The 18,354-nt window shown below is 39.1% G+C and overlaps 2 protein-coding genes across 4 annotated transcripts in view; one reads left to right on the top strand and one right to left on the bottom strand.

Moving 5' to 3' along the window:
* The window catches only part of LOC139368316 (GPI transamidase component PIG-T-like), a 32,387-nt gene extending 17,331 nt beyond the window's left edge, over positions 1-15,056 (top strand). Inside the window, exons 10-13 of one of the 2 annotated variants that reach the window (XR_011626947.1) lie at positions 4,137-4,302; positions 4,620-4,703; positions 11,851-12,539; positions 12,641-14,297. Coding sequence is in view for 1 of the 2 variants with exons in the window: in XM_071107066.1 (XP_070963167.1) it covers positions 4,137-4,302; positions 4,620-4,703; positions 11,851-12,100 (500 nt within the window). In the remaining variant the exon portion in view is untranslated. Of the gene's footprint in view, positions 1-4,136; positions 4,303-4,619; positions 4,704-11,850 lie in introns of both variants that reach the window. The other variant, XM_071107066.1, reaches the window with a different exon arrangement.
* A 1,315-nt stretch (positions 15,057-16,371) lies between these two features.
* Positions 16,372-18,008, bottom strand: LOC139367557 (whey acidic protein-like). 2 transcript variants are annotated; one of them, XM_071105806.1, is made up of 4 exons: positions 17,877-18,008; positions 17,366-17,512; positions 16,954-17,091; positions 16,372-16,663 (listed from the first exon to the last, which is right to left on the bottom strand). In XM_071105806.1, exons 1-4 carry the CDS (start codon positions 17,974-17,976, stop codon positions 16,527-16,529), a joined length of 522 nt encoding a protein of 173 aa, XP_070961907.1. In that variant the 5' UTR covers positions 17,977-18,008; the 3' UTR covers positions 16,372-16,526. The 2 variants fall into 2 exon arrangements, with proteins under 2 accessions (XP_070961907.1, XP_070961906.1); XM_071105805.1 differs by having other exon boundaries at positions 17,366-17,539; positions 17,877-18,003.
* Positions 18,009-18,354: the final 346 nt, after the last annotated feature.

Here is an 18,354-nt window from a genome sequence, read left to right as displayed (position 1 = left end):
TTGCTTGACACCATGGGAAAATCAAAAGAAATCAGCCAAGACCTCAGGAAAAACATTGTAGACCTCCACAAGTCTGGTTCATCCCTGGGATCAATTTCCAAATGCCTGAAGGTGCCACGTTCATCTGTACAAACAATAGTACGCAAGTATAAACACCATGGCACCACACAACCTTCATGGAGCTCAGGAAGGAGACGCGTTCTGTCTCCTAGAGACTTTGGTGCGAAAAGTGCAAATCAATCCCAGAACAACAGCAAAGGACCTTGTGAAGATGCTGGAACAAACCGGCACAAAAGTATCTATATCGACATATCCTGAAAGGCCGCTCAGCAAAGAAGAAGGCACTGCGCCAAAACGGCCATAAAAAAAGCCAGACTAACTGCACATGGAGACAAAGATCGTACTTTTTGGAGAAATGTCCTCTGTTCTGATGAAACAAAAATAGAACTGTTTGGCCATAATGATCATTGTTATGTTTGGAGGAAAAAGGGGGAGGCTTGCAAGCTGAAGAACACCATCCCAACCGTGAAGCACGTGGGTGGCAGCATCATGTTGTGGGGGTGCTTTGCTGCAGGAGGGACTGGTGCACTTCACAAAATAGATGGCATCATGAGGGACGGAAATTATGTGGATATATATTGAAGCAACATCTCAAGACATTAGTTTGGATGTTAAAGCGTGGTCGCAAATGGGTTTCCAAATGGACAATGACCCCAAGCATACTTCCAAAGTTGTGGCAAAATGGCTTAATGACAACAAAGTCAAGCTATTGGAGTGGCCATCACAAAGCCCTGACCTCAATCCTATATTAAATTTGTGGGCAGAACTGAAAAAGCGTGTGCGAGCAAGGATGCCTACCAACCTACACCAGCTGTCAGGAGGATTGGGACAAAATTCACCCAATTTATTGTGGGAAGCTTGTGGAAGACTTACCCGAAACATTTGACCCAAGTTAAACAATTTAAAGGCAATGCTGCCAAATACTAATTGAGTGTATGTAAACTTCTGACCCACTGGGAATGTGATGAAAGAAATAAAAGCTGTAAATCATTCTCTCTACTATTATTCTGACATTTCACATTCTTAAAATAAAGTGGTGATCCCAACTGACCTAAGACAGGGAATTTTTACTATGATTAAATGTCAGGAATTGTGAAACACTGCATTTAAATGTATTTGGCTAAGGTGTATGTAAACTTCCGACTTCAATTGTATGGTCTTCTCTATTCGCAACAGAAAATTGACAGTCAAATGATTTGGTGTAAATAAAAGCAAGCACCAAATGCTTGATAAGTGTATGACATGTGAAAGCTTAATTACAATATTAGTGGGAATGGAATATAATTGGATAATTACAGGAAAGTTCAGATTGATGCAGCGTGTGGATCACTTTCTAAGATCAATATGGACAATGCTCTGTGCTTGAAGTTGAATAGGCACTTTACTAACAAGGGGGCTTTGTTAGAGCACTATTTAAGAAATGAGAGAGAGGCTTACCGGTTTGACAGATGCAATTATGTCATCCATATATTTTTGTCGATAGGCCTATAGCTATTTCCTCCCATTCTGTCATCATGCACTCCTGTGTCGGACTCGGGGCTCAAGTCTGGGGTGGAAAATGTACTTCTGAAAGTACCATGCTTAGATTCATAATGACATTTCAGATTGATTTCTTTGCAAACAGCGATAGTTTAGTTCCAAACAAGACACACTCGTTTTGCTTTGGAGAAACACTTAATATTTAATTTATTTTTATAGAGTAGGTAGGCTTATTAACATAGTTATTGGTGATTCTACCACTGTAATCAGATCTTCATTTTTATATTTTCAATAAATTAGCCCACTAACCACATGTTAATTGTGTAGTTTAACCTATTGTGTAGGGCTTTGAATTGGGCAGCTAGTAGGCTATTTGCTAATAGGCTAATTATGTTCAGCCCACAGACAAGCTCAGCAACAAATTGGCTGGAGGCCAAACCTAGCTGTATATTGTAAATTCAACCATCATTCAGATCATTTAATTGTGTGGATATAGGCCTAGTACTAAACTTGAAGAACTTGTGGTTTGTCTCTGAAATTGTAGTTGCTCACCAGTGCTATTTTTATTGCTATATAGCACTGGTCCTCTTACATTTAAATTCCAGGTTGCATATCACAATATTTAAGCGCATATGGGATGGTCTGCTCTGCCCGTAAGTCACACCAAGCATAGGGTCACTTGTTTTTGCATTTTTTTTACCCTGCTCTGTGTATTCAATGTATTCCATTTAAAATGTGGCTCCCAGTGTGGCTAGTTCCAGGGCTATTATGACACATCTGACAGTTCCTTCTCTATATGTTCCTAGGGCAAATGCAGCGGGGTTGCCTAGCAACACATGCCTCGGCGGGAGACGAGGTCTGCATATTCCCATGATTTGTGAATCTATCTGGACAGTACAGCTAGCGCGACAACTAAAATGGCTTTTAAAAAATACGATGACATCTAATAGGGAGAAGTAGCTAACAAAATAACTACATTATGGTATTCACTTATCATAAACTATTTACATAATAGAAATTTGTGTACACAATTCTTACTTACCTACTGTTTTATATTGATAATTTTATGGGAGAAGTTTTTGTTTAAGCTGTTGGGTTTCTCACCTCTGCTACACCTATATATTATGTTACTGTCACTATTAGGGCTGTGACGGTATTTGTATAACCATGTAATCAATGATATGGGATGATTGTTGTTTTAAAATCAACTTCATATTAGAGTCGGCAAACTTTACTCAAAAGCAGCAAATTAAAAGGAAGCCTGTTTTACGTCTAAACTCTGATATAAGGAGAGATAGGATGAGGAAAAATCCAGCCATAAAAAAAATGACTGGTGCGGTTGAGTCTGTTTCCACGTTAACATGGACTCTTTACAACATGTTTAAACTTGGCTGCTCCTTGGTTCAGCAAGCAAACAAATCTTCAGTTGCCTGGGCTATGCATAGGAGAATAATATATATATATATATATATATATATATATATCTCACACACACACACACACACACACAGACAGTCATGGCCAAAAGATTTGAGAATGACACAATCATTTTCACAAAGTCTGCTGCCTCAGTTTGTATGATGGCAATTTGAATATACTCCAGAATGTTATGAAGAGTGATCAGATTAATTGCAAAGTCCCTTTTTGCCATGCAAATGAGCTGTATCCCCCAAAAAACATTTCCACTGCATTTCCTCCCTGCATCAAAAGGACCAGCTGACATGTCAGTGATGCTCTCGTTAACACAGGTGTGAGTGTTGACGAGGACAAGGCTGGCGATCACTCTGTCATGCTGATTGAGTTCAAATAACAGACTGGAAGCTTCAAAGGAGGGTGGAGCTTGGAATCATTGTTCTTCCTCTGTCAAATATGGTTACTTGCAAGGAAACACGTGCCGTCATCATTGCTTTGCACAAAAAGGGCTTCACAGGCAAGGATATTGCTGCCAGTAAGATTACACCTAAATCAACCATTTATCGGATAGTCAAGAACTACAAAGAGAGCGGTTCAATTGTTGTCAAGAAGGCTTCAGGGCGCCCAAGAAAGTCCAGCAAGCGCCAGGACCATCTCCTAAATTTGATTCAGCTGCTTTTTTATAAGGCAGGGCAGCTCTAACCAACATCTCCAATCTTGTCTCAATGATTGTACTCCAGGTTAGCTGACTCCTGACTCCAGTTAGCTTTTGGAGAAGTCATTAGCCTAGGGGTTCATATACTTTTTCCAACTATATAATGATTGCTATTCGACCGATTTTTATGATGGTGACTTCAGTCATTTGACTGACAAAACCTCCATCCAAAATGCCATGACCTTCACATTTGGGGCGGCAGGTAGCCTGGTGGTTAGCACGTTGGGCCAGTAACCGAAGGGTTGCTGGATCGAATCCCCAAGCTGTCATTCTACTCCTGAACAAGGCAGATAAGTTAACCCAATGTTCCCGGGTAGGCCGTCATTGTAAATATGAATTTGTTCTTAAATGACTTGCCTAGTTAAATAAAGGTATAACATACATAACAGCCCTAGTCGTAATTTTACTTGTCTTTCATTGTTGTGAGTAAATAAATACAATTTCTCTTACTCCCCTCTTTTCTACCTAGGCTACATTCACTACCAGCCGTCCAAGGACCGCCTTCGGCCCCACCTGCTCGAGATGCTGGTCCAGCTGCCCCCTAACTCTGTGACCGAGGTGACCATGCAGTTTGAGAGGGCACTCCTCAAGTGGACCGAGTACACCCCCGACCCCAACCATGGCTTCTACGTCGGGTACCACTTGACTTTGACTTTGATTCATGTTCACTTTTTACAGAAACGGAAAAAGGGCAATGCTATGGGTGAAGTTCTGTACTCTATCTGTCTCTGTCTAATGAAATGCAAACTGTGATGGAAATTTTAGGTATAAATACATTTTTTAATGTTTGCCTAGTGCTGTCAGCTTTTATAAGTGACCTTTTCTCTTGTCTTGCTCCAATTCTGATTGAAGATGGGGGCATTGCTGAAATTGAGATACTACTTGCTTGAAGTCTCTCAATGTTCAGGTTTGCAGTAGAAGATATTTGATTAAATGTTGTCCCTCGCTTCAGGTCTTCTGTTATCAGCGCTCTCGTGCCCAGTGTCGTTGCCATGGATACCAACAGCACTCGGGAATGCCCACTTTTCAGCAGCTTGTGAGTAATGAGGCTGTTTTTTTAAGTAGTGTTTGAGCACTTACGTAGTAGTTATCTTAAGTGTGTTAGTTTATCACCTGAGGTAATGCAATTTGAATGCATCTCAAGGAAATTACACCAAATAAAATCCTATTTTAAAAGTAGTGTACTATTCCTCAATTCCATTGATTTGAAATGGAATTGACCCCTAACTCTCATGCAGTAGTTCCTCCTTTAAAAGTTGCGAGCTTACACAGCGGGACTTAGAGGTACACCTTCATTGCTCCAGACCACCACAAGGGCGAGTTAAAGCACTCATTATGTGTTTGGGTCCCAAGGTTTTAATTTGACCAATCATATCGTTATGTTTGGAGGAAAAAGGGGGAGGCTTGCAAACCGAAGAACACCATCCCAACCGTGAAGCATGGGGGTGGCAGCATCATGTTGTGGGGGTGCTTTGCTGCAGGAGGGACGGGTGCACTTCACAAAATAGATGGCATCATGAGGGAGGAAAATTATGTGGATATATTGAAGCAACATCTCAAGACATCAGTCAGGAAGTTAAAGCTTGGTCGCTAATGGGTCTTCCAAATGGTCAATGACCCTAAGCATACTTCCAAAGTTGTGGAAAAATGGCTTAAGGACAACAAATTCAAGCTATTGGAGTGGCCATCACAAAGCCCTGACCTCAATCCTATAGAACATTGTGGGCAGAACTGAAAAAGCGTGTGTGAGCAAGGAGGCCTACAAACCTGACTCAGTTTCACCAGCTCTGTCAGATGAATTTTGGCCCATCCCTCCTAACTTATTGTGGGACGCTTGTGGAAGGCTACCCAAAACATTTGACCCCAAGTTAAACAATTTGAAGGCAATGCTACCAAATACTAATTGAGTGTATGTAAATTTCTGACCCACTGGGAATTTGATGAAAGAAATAAAAGCTGAAATTAATCATTCTCTCTAAAATTATTCAGACATTTCACATTCTTAAAATAAAATGGTGATCCTACCTGACCTAAAACAGTGAATTTTTACCAGGATTAGATGTCAGGAATTGTGAAAATTAGTTTAAATGTATTTAGCTAAGGTGTATGTAAACTTCCGACTTCAACTGTATATGTGTGTGTGTGTGTGTGTGACATTTCTTATTGAGCCGTGATGCCTGCAGATTAGATTGCCTTTGCCGATCACTCATCTATCTTCATCAGTGAGTCAATGGCTTGAATAGTCATTGACTCACTCACTCACGCGTTGAAAAAGAACAAGATGGAGTCACAATCCATGCCAGCCACACCTGTGTGCTCAGGAACTCCACCTCCTACAGGAAGAGTCAATATACAGTACGTGGCGGGTTCGTCAGGTTTTCGGTTCACCCTGACATTTCCATTCCTCTTCTGACAACAGAACTTGACCAACTGCTCACCAGGCACAGCAAGGGATACCCGGACTGTTCTGCTATTCCAAGGATGTGTAACCGAAGCGATACCACGTGTGAGCACAGAAAACAGTACATAGCCTTCCTCCTGTGGGCCTCTATTTCAGCATCGTTTCGCGCTGCTCTGAGACAAGCATGGAGAAACGAAAATTTAAAATATTCCATGATATTCTTAAGATATGTGTTGACTGAATATAAGTAAGTGATGTCTGCTAAATAATCAAGTTAGGTTTCTCCAGAAATAAATAATTCTAAATAACTGGCGTTATTTACAAATTAGTGAGAATGTCTCACCCCATGTTCAAGAATTGCCTTTTTCTCGCTCATGCTGGGTTAAATGAAAATTAAATCTCCAATATTTTTACTTTTAAAACGTTGATTTATTATTATTAATTCATTTATAATGATATAAAAGCCCCTTTAGATATTCTCACAGATCCTAACGGAAAATGCCCCTTAGATATTAATATAGAGTCCTCAAATCCTCTAAATGTAATTATTGGCTGAAAGTCACATCATTGAAAACATATTTTAAAATTCATTGTTGGTCTTATTTATTTAAAGAGCATATTGAAGTTAGAAGCAAAAGCCTACAACTATTTTAGTACTGTTTCGGCTGCTCTGAGACAAGCACAACACAGAGATTCTTTAGCTAAATAGCCCTGTACTGAACTGCCGGACATCACGTTGTGCAGTGTAGAGGTCGACCGATTTAATCGGAATGGCCGATTTTAATTAGGGCCGATTTCAAATTTTAATAGCAATCGTTAATCTGCATTTTGGGGCACCAATTATGGCCGATTGCATTGCACACCACGAGGAGACTGCGTGGCAGGCTGACTACCTGTTATGCGAGTGCAGCAAGGAGCCAAGATAAAGTGGTAGCTAGCATTAAACTTATTAAAAAACAATTGATCTCAACATAATCACTAGTTCACTACACATGGTTGATGATATTACTAGTTTATCTAGATGGTCTTGCGTTGCATATAATTGATGCAGTGCCTCTTAATTTATCATTGAATCACAGTCTACTATGCCAAACGGGTGATTTAACAAGCTCATTCGTGAAAAAAGCACTGTCGTTGCACCAATGTGTACCTAACCATAAATATCAATGCCTTTCTTAAAATCAATACACAAGTATATATTTTTAAACTTGCATATTTAGTTAATATTGCCTGCTAACATGGATTTCTTTTAACTTGGGAAATTGTGTCACTTCTCTTGCGTTCTGTGCAAGCAGAGTCAGGGTATGTGCAGCAGAATTGTACATAATTATGACATAACATTGAAGGTTGTGCAATGTAACAGCAATATTTTGACAAAAATAAACGTTTTGTTTTCTAAATGATTTTACCATATTAATTACCTAAGGCTTGTATTTCTGTGTGTTATTATATTATAATTAAGTCTATGATTTGATAGAGCAGTCTGACTGAGCGTTGGTAGGCAGCAGCAGGCTCGTAAGCATTCATTCAAACAACACTTTCCTGCATTTACCAGCAGGTCTTCGCTGTGCTTCAAGTATTGCACTGTTTATGACTTCAAGCCTATCAACTCCCAAGATTAGGCTGGTAATACTCAAGTACCTATTAGAACATCCAATATTCAAAGGTATATGAAATACAAATGGTATAGAAAGAAATAGTCCTATAATAACTACAACCTAAAACTTCTTACCTGGTAATATTGAAGACTCATTGTTAAAAGGAACCACCAGCTTTCATATGTTCTGAGCGAGGAACTAAAACGTTAGCTTTTTTACATGGCACATATTGCACTTTTACTTCTCCAACACTTTGTTTGTGCATTATTTAAACCAAATTGAACATGTTTCATGATTTATTTGAGACTAAATTGATTTTATTGATGTATTATATTAAGTTAAAATAAGTGTTCATTCAGTATTGTTGTATTTTATATATTTAAAATTGGCCGATTTTTTTATTTATTATCTGTAACTGCTTTTTTTTGGTCCTCCAATAATCTGTATCGGTGTTGAAAAATCATAATCGGTCGACCTCTAGCTACAGTGCCATATTTTCTGTTCCATCCTAACAGTTTTTCATGGAATAGAAACACCATCATTTTAATCAAATGAATTAAGCAAGTACCAGTCAAAGGTTTGGACAAACCTACTTATTCAAGGATTTTTCTATTTTTTTGACTATTTTCTACATTGTAGAATAATAGTGAAGACATCACAACTGTAGCAGGTGTAGCCCATCATGCCAATGTTTCCTATTAGCAGGACAATATACTTTTTATAACTCCGCTACTGGTGTGAAAATCCCCCAACTTGCAATGTATTTGATGCTTAAAACCTCTTGCAGCTCCCCCCCTACTTTGTGCAATTTCCACCTGAAGACATACCCAAATCTAACAGCCTGTAGCTCAGGCACAGAACCAAGGATATGCATATTTTTGGTACCATTTGAAAGAAAACACTCATGAAGTTTGTGTAAATGTGAATTGAATGTAGGAGAATAAACACACAATATATCTGGTTTAGATAAAACAATGAAAAAAACCATACGTTTTTTATTTTTGTATCATCTTTAAAATGAACAAGATAAAACAAACATTCAGATAGGATGCTGGGGACAATTTCAGTGAAAAATATAAGAAGGTGACAGTACTTGTGCAAAGTTTCAGAATGATAACTTTCAAAATGAGTGTGCTACATGACATGTATCATGAAGTCACCCAAGTGCCCCACACAAGTAGCCCAAATGTACCCAAGTGGCCAAATTGTTGAAGGTATACATTTTGAAACAAATAACTATATACAAAATACCAAAATGGTATTCTAACACACACCCCCCAAAAAATTGAGTTTTTTTTTTTTTTTAAACAATAATTATTGATTAAAAAAATATATATACATTTACAAAATAACATGGGTAACTATTTACACACTTTCAATATTTGGAAGACCCTCAGTCCTCTATCAAATCAAATCTATTTATATAGCCCCAGCCTAAAACCCCAAACAGCAAGCAATGCAGGGTTAGAAGCACGGTGGCTAGGAAAAACTCCCTAGAGAGGCAAAAACCTAGGAAGAAACCTAGAGAGGAACCAGGCTATGAGGGGTGGCCAGTCCTCTTCTGGCTGTGCCGGGTGGAGATCAGTGGTTGTAGAGGGTGCAACAGGAAAGCACCTTGAGTAAAAATGAACAGTTTAGGGTTCCATAGCCGCAGGCAGAACAGTTGAAACTGGAACAGCGGCAAGGCCAGGTGGACTGGGGACAGCAAGGAGTCATCATGCCAGGTAGTCCTGACGCATGGTCCTAGGGCTCAGGTCCTCCGAGAGAGAGAGCATACTTAAATTCACACAGGACACCGGATAATTCGGAGTCAGTGTCACTGTGAAAGAAAATGTTCAGTTAGAATAGTTTCACATATGAGCCCTGTATCAACAGGTATAATAAACAGATATATATATAGAGAGTTGAAGGTTGAATATATTATTATATTATTATTACCTGCTAGATCTGTCTCTTTTATATTTTGACATTTCAGCTAGATCTACTGTCTTTATTATATTACAACAGACCAGCTGTATCTACTGTCTCCATTTCACTTTGGCCATTGATGTGGTCCTGCCCTCTCCTCAACTGCCTTAAATAGGCTATTTCATGTGGGTTGGGGTAGGGCGGCAGACACGCATCTCACATTTCATAACATTAAATGTTTATATATTGCTTCTAAAATAAATAAAAAATAACATTATTTTATATTATTAATTTCAAACAAGGGCATTAGCATGATAAGAACTTACCAGTCCAAAACGATGTCCTCTCCCGTTCATTGGCTATCTACCCAGCTAGATTTCAAGACTATCAGTGGTCATTGGGTTAAAAGACAGTCAATCAACGAAACAGCGGGCAAATCATTGGTGCACAATGATGTCATTACTTGTCTTCAAATCAGTTTCTTTCAGTCAATACGTCCTGCGAAATGGCCCATCACGTTTGATTGTGTTACAAACAAACCAGTTGATTGCAGTGAAACCAAACATGACTGGAAAAGTCACTTTCTGTGTGGGTGATTTACCTGGAATGTTTCGTCGTCAAATGGAATGAGACGGAATTCACTACACAAGCGGTTCACAAAATGTTTTGTGTTAGGCTATAAAAACTGATTTTATCAAACAAAAGATCATTCATTGTGTAGCTATGAGCATTGGAATTGCAAACAGGCGAAGATCGTCAAAGGTAAACAATTTATTTTAATGCAGTTTGTGATTATGTTACCCCTGTGCTGGTTAAAAAAATTAATAATTATGGGGCTCTATGCTCAGATAATCGCATCGTATTCTTTCGCAGTAAATCCTTTTTTGAATCTGACAACGCAGTTGGATTAGCAAGATTCTAGGCTTTCGATACATGGGAGACACTTGTATTTTCATGAATGTTTAATATGACTCGAGGTAAAGTACTCTAAAGTGTTACATTTCTTACTCAAAACAGCAGTACATTATTTGTTCATCAACATCTTTATGCTTTCATTAATAAAATAAAATAACAAGAAAAAAGGACATTCAAATGTGGATGTTTATATTTCACTTAATATCCATTTGGGTCTTGGTTAGACAAGAATTAGAAAATGAGGGTGCAGAAATGTTATGCTCTTAGTGTAACCTTTTTTTAACTAGGCAAGTCAGTTATGAACAAATTCTTATTTACAAGGACAGTCTACTCCTTCCTCGTAAATAGCCCAATACTGTACTGTCAACGTTCATTTTCTGTTCCAGCAAGTACCAGTCAAAGGTTTGGACACACCTACTCATTCCAGGATTGTTCTATATTTTTTACTGTTTTCTACATTTTAGAATAGCATTGAAGACATCTTGATTCCATATGTGTTATTTCATAGTTGTGAACAAATTTCTATTTACAAGGACAGCATACTCCTTCCTCCCCAACATGGATTTGAACCCCGGTCTCACGCGTGCCTTGCATTCTGTAGTACAGACATGGCCTGCTCTCCCTTATGTAAGGAATTGGGCACGTTCCAATGTTTACTACAGTATGTAGGCACAGTAGCCTAATAAACAAAAACACATTTCGTTAATAAAATAATGATAAAAAAATACTTTTTCAAATGCAGATGTTGATTTAGTTATGGGTCCATAACAAATTACTATGGGAATAAATATCACTGATTTACAGAAATATTGGAACAAAGTTGTCTAATGAAGGCAAACCATTTAGAATCCTCCAATCCTATAGCCTACTCCCGACCGTCATGTTGTACAACGCCATATTTTCCATTCCATCCTAACGGAAACCCTGAGGTTTTCGTTTTTCATTTTTCTCTGAATAGAAACGCCAAATTTCTTAATCAATCCCATATTGTATGTTATTACAAAAAAGGTTTTAAATTCTCTGGTAATGCCAATAAGGAATACTATCAAATGCTTCTCAAAGATGCCATCTGGGGATCAAACTAGCAATAACTTAAAATAACAGTAACAGAAAAAATGGCTGAGAATTAAATGATGTGCCACAGAATGCTGCGGCAGCACACAAGGTGTACTCCAGTATGACGCAACTTTTAAAGGAGGAACCACTGTAGGTTATTGTAATAAGACATTTAATTTGCATAGGACTTTTCTTTACAAGGGAATCTCACTAGCTCTACATTGGCAAAAATAAAGGCATTCAATTTTAAATATTAAAAACACATTTTTTACATTAAACATACCTCATCTTGTCTTTCTTCACAGTTTCCCATGTAAAGAGGAGTCCAGTTACTTCATGCGGGTCTACACGGAGCCCTTGCTGGTGAACCTGCCCACCCCTGACTTCAGCATGCCCTACAACGTCATCTGCCTCACTTGCACCGTGGTGGCCGTGGGTTACGGTTCCCTCTACAATCTCCTGACCCGCACCTTCCAGGTGGAGGAGCCCAGTCCGGGCCTGGCCAAACGCCTAGCCAACATCATCCGCAGGCTACGGGGTGTGCCACTGCTGTGATGAGCCAAAATGCTAACTTAAACAACAACAACAGCAGAGGTCGGTGGCTACATCACTTGGGAACTGTGAATGTAAGTTTCAGGAAGATAACGCTTTAAGTGCTGGAAGCTTCGACAAAGAAAATAAATTACTCTTAAGTTTGTTTCGTGAATGATAAAGGAGTTGATGAACAATGAAGTCTCTAATGAAGTGTCATGGATTCGATGGACGTTAAAGGCTTTTTCTTGCCCGTGAGAAGCAAAAAGGGTGGCCTTTCTTGAGTGCACTACTACTGCTGTTGGTCTAGTTAAACAGAGAATAATGTATTTTTCAGGAATGTTTAAGGCAGGAACCAAAGTGTTTGCTCCAGGGTTTCAGTGGGGACAGATGGCTGCAAGAATCACAGCAAGCTCATATTGGTTCCTGGAAAAAGTAATTGTCTGTTATAGATCACTAGGAAGCCATTGCTCTGAGATCTGGGGCCGTACGTATCAAGCGTCTCGGAGTATGAGTGCTGATCTAGGATCGTTGTGTTCTAGAAAACAACTGGTCCTAAATCAGCACTCCTACTCTGAGACGTTTGGTAAATTTAGTCTCCAGATTCATCTCTTAAATCTTTCCTGAGATAAATAAGATTTGTGTTTTTAGTTGATGTTGAAATGCTAAATGCACTGACTTACAGAACTCATAAACAGTTGTCTTTTGTTTTGATTCATATCATATTTGTTCATTAATCATAGAACCAGTCAAAACGTTTGCACTTGTAGAAAACCCCAAAATCTCTACTGGAAACGACTTGATTTTAACTTGCGTTTGTCCAAATTTCTGTTTGAAGTTGTAATGTTCTCTAATTGGCATTACCTTTTGGTAAGCCTTTGTAGCACAAATACCCAACAGACAACATTTAAAACGATGAGTTTGCCATGCATTTCTATTAGGCTAAGGCTAAGCACCCTCCATGCATTTACTTTTTAACACTGCTCGTTCTTTGTATATTAAACTGTGCTTGATAGATTCATTTTACTGAACAACATTCAAATGTGTGAACATATATTGGGTAACCTTGGGTATATAAAAAAAATAATACATCTATAAAACTGGTCAACTGACCAAACGTTTGTCATTTTTGTTTTAATCCAATGGCTTTAAAGCAAGGCACCACACCCTAATAAGGTACATTCCCCCCCCCCCCCCCATTCATATCACAATTTTACCAGTTGAATGTAGACAAAAACATAATACTTTTTGTATTACAACTTTCCTGAAATGTTGTATTAAAATATGCAAATGAGGCTCTCATTAAATATGTGCACATTTGCATATACTGCAAATCTGTTTTTCTGGACACTGGATGAAGTCAGCCTAAATTATTTGGTGTCATTTTGTTAAGACACTCCAGGACCGGACGTGTTGTGGATAAATATTGTTTTAATCTTTCTATCTGTGAAATACTAAAGTCACATATGTAAAAATGTATTTTAGGTGCGTTTAAAAAAAAAAAAAATTTTATGTGATCTAGAATAAAACATTTACAACATATCAACAATTCCCTCTACACAAGCCTGGAGAATATATCTAAGGATAACCACACAAAATTTGGTGAATGCAGAAGCTTCTGAAGCTGAGAAAAAACATGTTTTCATGTGGGAAGGTCTGACTTTTGGGAAATGGCAGTTAAAGAGCAGTACAAGGAATTTATCTTAGCAAATGCAAAACACCTAATTAGACCCAATCGCAATCTCTTCAAAGTTAGTTATTACATATAGTCCAGATTGTAACTTTCTCTACGAAATGGGTTTTTAATTGCCTGACGACTCAAACTGAGTTCTGGTCTTCCGCTGCTCAATTGTTCCCTACATACAATCTGAGACTGCAATCATTGAAGTTGTTTTGGGTGATGTCAAAATGAGGCAGGGGTGTTGTACAAAGCAAAGTCATTAGTGATTGAATTGTCTCTAACCAATCACAGTATCAAAGCCAATGATGCATTTTCAAACTTAGCTTTACCCACGTGTGTTCTGCTCTGGCCCAACCCATCGGTTTTTGGGACCAATTAGATGGTCTAGAATATATTTCCGTGAAACGTTTTGCCGGAGCAAGGGGTTTAGGTAGCCAGGCAAGGATTTTGAAAGATGTATTACTAAATGTAGTAAGCTTCGATATATGTCCATTTGAATGACGGTAGTATGATAAACTAAATCAAATAAACATTTACATCAAGTTTTGACATTTTTAAGTTTACTTTTTGAAATAACTAATTTAGGGACAAAAATACCCAAATTCTAAATCGATAAGTAGATGCAAACGAAGTAAGTTAATCCTGTGGTGCCTCGCCTTAAAAGAAGAAATACATGGAGGCTTGTAGAGGGGCCATGTGAATCTCAATTGTCTCAGACTAGGATCAGGTCACTCCTGTCCATATAATATTATATTATCCATTATGATCCAAGTCAAAACTCATTCTAGATCAGCACTCCTACTCTCGGTTGATACATACAGCCCTGTATCATTGAAAATTGAATTGTGCCCTTGATGAATGCTGTGAATCCCTGCTTCTCAGTCTAAAACATTATTTTTGGACTGCTAGGAGAACTCTTGAGGATTCCTGAGAATAAATTATGAGGAACCACATGGCTGCAACTAAGCATGGATCAACTGTATCAATATATAGCAAAAGAGTATTCACGACATACAGGGGTATCATCACCCCAAAAATCTGAGGGGGCACAAAGTACGTAAGAAAGGCTGCGGGGCGCCCTGGAAGTTGGACAACTTTGCATTTTTCAAATACCTGAAATCGCATTTTCCTGCAATCTAGAGCCATAATCATTATGCTTAATTCTATTTTTTTATTTTAAAGACTTTCTGCATGCTCTTGAGCTGTCTTTATCCTCCTAACTGGTGGTTCTTTTTTTTAAAGAAACAAAATATGCTACCCTGCATCTCGGCAAAAATCTTGGTAAAAGATTTAAAGAAATGTGAGTCTTCGTCATTACATTTAGTTATTGCTTGTTTTTCTAAAGTCTACCAACCTTTCCAGAAGGCATGCCAGCTAAGTTAGTTAGACAAGCTAGCTACTCTTACTTAACCTGAAAAGGCTTCTTGGTAACTAGTTATGAGGTTGGGAGATTGGGAACCTACAGTATCTGGGCTAGATGAAGCCAATTTCATAAAATTGCTAGGTGGGGTTTTAGGCTGGGTTTCTGCTGACATAAATACATTTGATTGATAGTATTACATAGACATTTATTTTTAAACTGGACAAATCTGAAGGGCACAGATGCCTCTGACGACATAAGCATTCAAAACGACTGATGTAATTTTATGACAAGCCACAGAGTATGGATCTAGGTAACATTACATTTCTACTTGAATGTTCTGTTTCATGGAGAATAGATTTTATTTACTAGGCAAGTCAGTTAAGAACAAATTCTTATTTTCAATGACGGCCTTGGAACAGGCCGTCACTGAACTGCCTGTTCAGGGGCAGAACGACAGATTTGTACCTTGTCGGCTCGGGGATTACGAACTTGCAACCTTTCGGTTACTAGTCCAACGCTCTAACCACTAGGCTACCCTGCTGACCCTTTCCCTATTCTATCTGATAGAGTAGACACATTGTCTACTATTCATTCTATTTCTATCTGTAATGTTCAGAATGTTTCACATCACTGAATACACCCCAGGTCCAGGAGTTCACTTTCTGTATTCCATTTCAATTGCCCCAGTTATGGGGAAGTGCGTGTATGTGGAGGGGAGGGGAGGGAGCGGCTGATTATTTTCTCTATAAACAAACTTGGCCTAACTCCTGCCAAGTTCCAGCAGAACAGACAGACAGACACAGAGATCCCTTTCTTTGCCAGCCAGTCATTTTCTCTCTTGCATGTGTTTGGCACTCTAGAGTGGAACAAAAAAGCCCTCTGCATTCCTAATCAGTGATGGTCATGTCCGGTTTAATAGCTCTGCTTAACTCTGTCCGTTTAGGCAGGGAAGTGGGTATACCTTGGCAGGGAGCATAGACACTTTGTGCAGAGTTGAATGTTAGGGCAGGTATAGTTACACACTAGAAGGTTTTCTACAGCTTTTCTTTAGACCAAATCACTGGTCAAATAGAAGTATATGTACTGAATCTGGTGGACAGCTAGGAAACGTGTACATGCTTGAGCAATTTCCATTCTTGGAGTGTTCCATAATTTGTTATTGTAGCTCAGTGCTGCCATAAAAAAACCATAAAAAGGCATCTCAGACACTCAAGACTTCCACCAACAAGGTCATAAATGCACAGGAATGTATTTAAAGGCTACACAGATGGTTTTATTGATTGGAATACAAACAAGAACAAAAAACACCCCCTCTTTAAAAAAAAAAAAAGCCAACAAGCGTTCTTGTTCTTGAAAGAGGAGTCTATTAGCATTGTCACTAATCTCCCGACCCAAACCTTGCCGTCCTATGAACATGGCTCGCTGCAGGCGTGGCCGCAGGTTGTCTGGCAACACTTCTGTTCTTCTGGGCACTGGCCGTCATGGTAACAGTACTCAGCACACATAGGGGTCCCCTTGGGCAGGGCACATCGACCGGGCTTCACTGTGGTAACAGAAAAGAGGTGTTCAGTTATACTGTAGCAACATTGGTCTATAGTAACAACTTGTCCGTCTACACTGACTGTTCCCATTTGAAGTCTTACTATTACAATGCTCAAGGTCATATAGACATACATGGCTCTGGGAATTCTGAAGTGTTTCAGCTCTAAAAAGAGTATATGAAATTGATCTTCCCATGTGCATGCATGTACATAACTAGCCCAGTTTCTTGTTTCCAGAGTAATGCAGCAATAATGGATGGGGTGTATCTGTCACTTTGGGACCATCTCCTACCTGTGTAAGGTGTAATGCACTCATGCCCACATCCGTTGTGGCAGCATTTTTCATCATTGGAGCAGTCACTGTCGTTGGAACAGAACTCCGCACACATCCCTGAGCCCCATAGTCTGCGAGGGCACATTCCTGGCTTTGCTTTTGGTACACAATTTGCAGAGCAGACATGTCAGGGAACCCAACTTACTGCAAAAGGACATGAACATATGGATACAATTGGACTACCATTTTCTGAAAATCTCATATATGTGTGATAGCCTACTATAAATACGCATTTGCATTTGTGGGAAGAATGCAGACTCCAAGTATTTTTGTGTCTTAAGTATAGGAATCATCAATGTTTTTCACATATCACCCATGAAAATGCATGACAGCATTCTGAACACTGTTAATAAACCAGTCAGGTTCTTACTGAAGGCAGGTGGGACACACACGGCGCCACAGTCAAAGACACAGCACTTGTCATCTCCAGGACAGTCCTCGTCACAGACACATCCCTTGTGTGACGGCACGACGTTCAGAAGCCGTGGGCATTGACCTGCCTTCTGGAGGGTCGGCACTGTGAGAGAGCAGGAGGAATCGTGAACTGTGGAGACCTCATATCAAGTTAATTACGGTGTAATTACGCAGTAACACAGCAACCTTGCGACAATGGGTTACAAAACCAATTTCAGCTAATATTTTTTTCTCTCAACAGAAGCTTTTTAGTTCACACGCAGATTCTGTATATGCTTTCAACCAGCAAATTAAAGTCATATTTAGTAAGTAACAACAAAATAGGTTGCAAATGGGCTTATGCACAACTATAGCCTAGTGTGTCTCACCACATAGGTACGCCTACAAGAAAGCAGTCAAATGTAGTAGGCAATACTTCAAAAAATCTGTTTCATGACAAATAATGCAAAGTAATTAGAACAACTCACCTGTAGATTTTCCTCCAGTTTCAGCAGCGACTATTTTCAAATCTACAATTGACAACAGAACAATAGCCAAAGCACAAAGCACTGAGGAATTCATCTCCATGCTGACTTCAAGACTGGAGTCTACTTGTTGGAGCAAATTCTCCAAATCGATTACATAAAAAGGGGGAGAGACCAAAAGAGAGAAGAATGCACAGGGAACAATGCGCCTGTAGGGTCCCTATGCCCCTCAATTTACATTCAGAGTTCGGAGCCGAACACGCGCTAAGGTCACATGTAATAACAATAATTCATAGATGGAAAAAGGGGTCCCCCAAATGGATATAAATTCATAATTGGACAGAAAGGGACTCACCTTTCCCAAATCCATGAGCAAAAGCAAATATTGTTAACCTAAAACTAAGGGTTTTTGTGTGTTTTCCTTAGATAAGAAATTGGTTAATATTACAGTGCCTTCAGAAAGTATTCTTACCTCTTGACT

This window comes from Oncorhynchus clarkii, chromosome 16 (assembly GCF_045791955.1).
Source record: "Oncorhynchus clarkii lewisi isolate Uvic-CL-2024 chromosome 16, UVic_Ocla_1.0, whole genome shotgun sequence".
Taxonomy (NCBI): domain Eukaryota; kingdom Metazoa; phylum Chordata; class Actinopteri; order Salmoniformes; family Salmonidae; genus Oncorhynchus; species Oncorhynchus clarkii.
The sequence above is the reverse complement of the archived record's forward strand: the minus strand, read 5'-3'. Positions and strand labels throughout refer to the sequence as shown.

Excerpts from the sequence above, each read along its gene's own strand:
- LOC139367557 (XM_071105805.1), bottom strand. The coding sequence starts at position 17,976 with ATGGAGATGAATTCCTCAGTGCTTTGTGCTTTGGCTATTGTTCTGTTG. Across the intron at positions 17,092-17,365 it reads GTGTGTCCCACCTGCCTTCA|CAAAGCCAGGAATGTGCCCT; the intron begins GTAAGAACCTGA and ends GTGTACCAAAAG. Across the intron at positions 16,664-16,953 it reads GTGCATTACACCTTACACAG|TGAAGCCCGGTCGATGTGCC; the intron begins GTAGGAGATGGT and ends CTGTTACCACAG.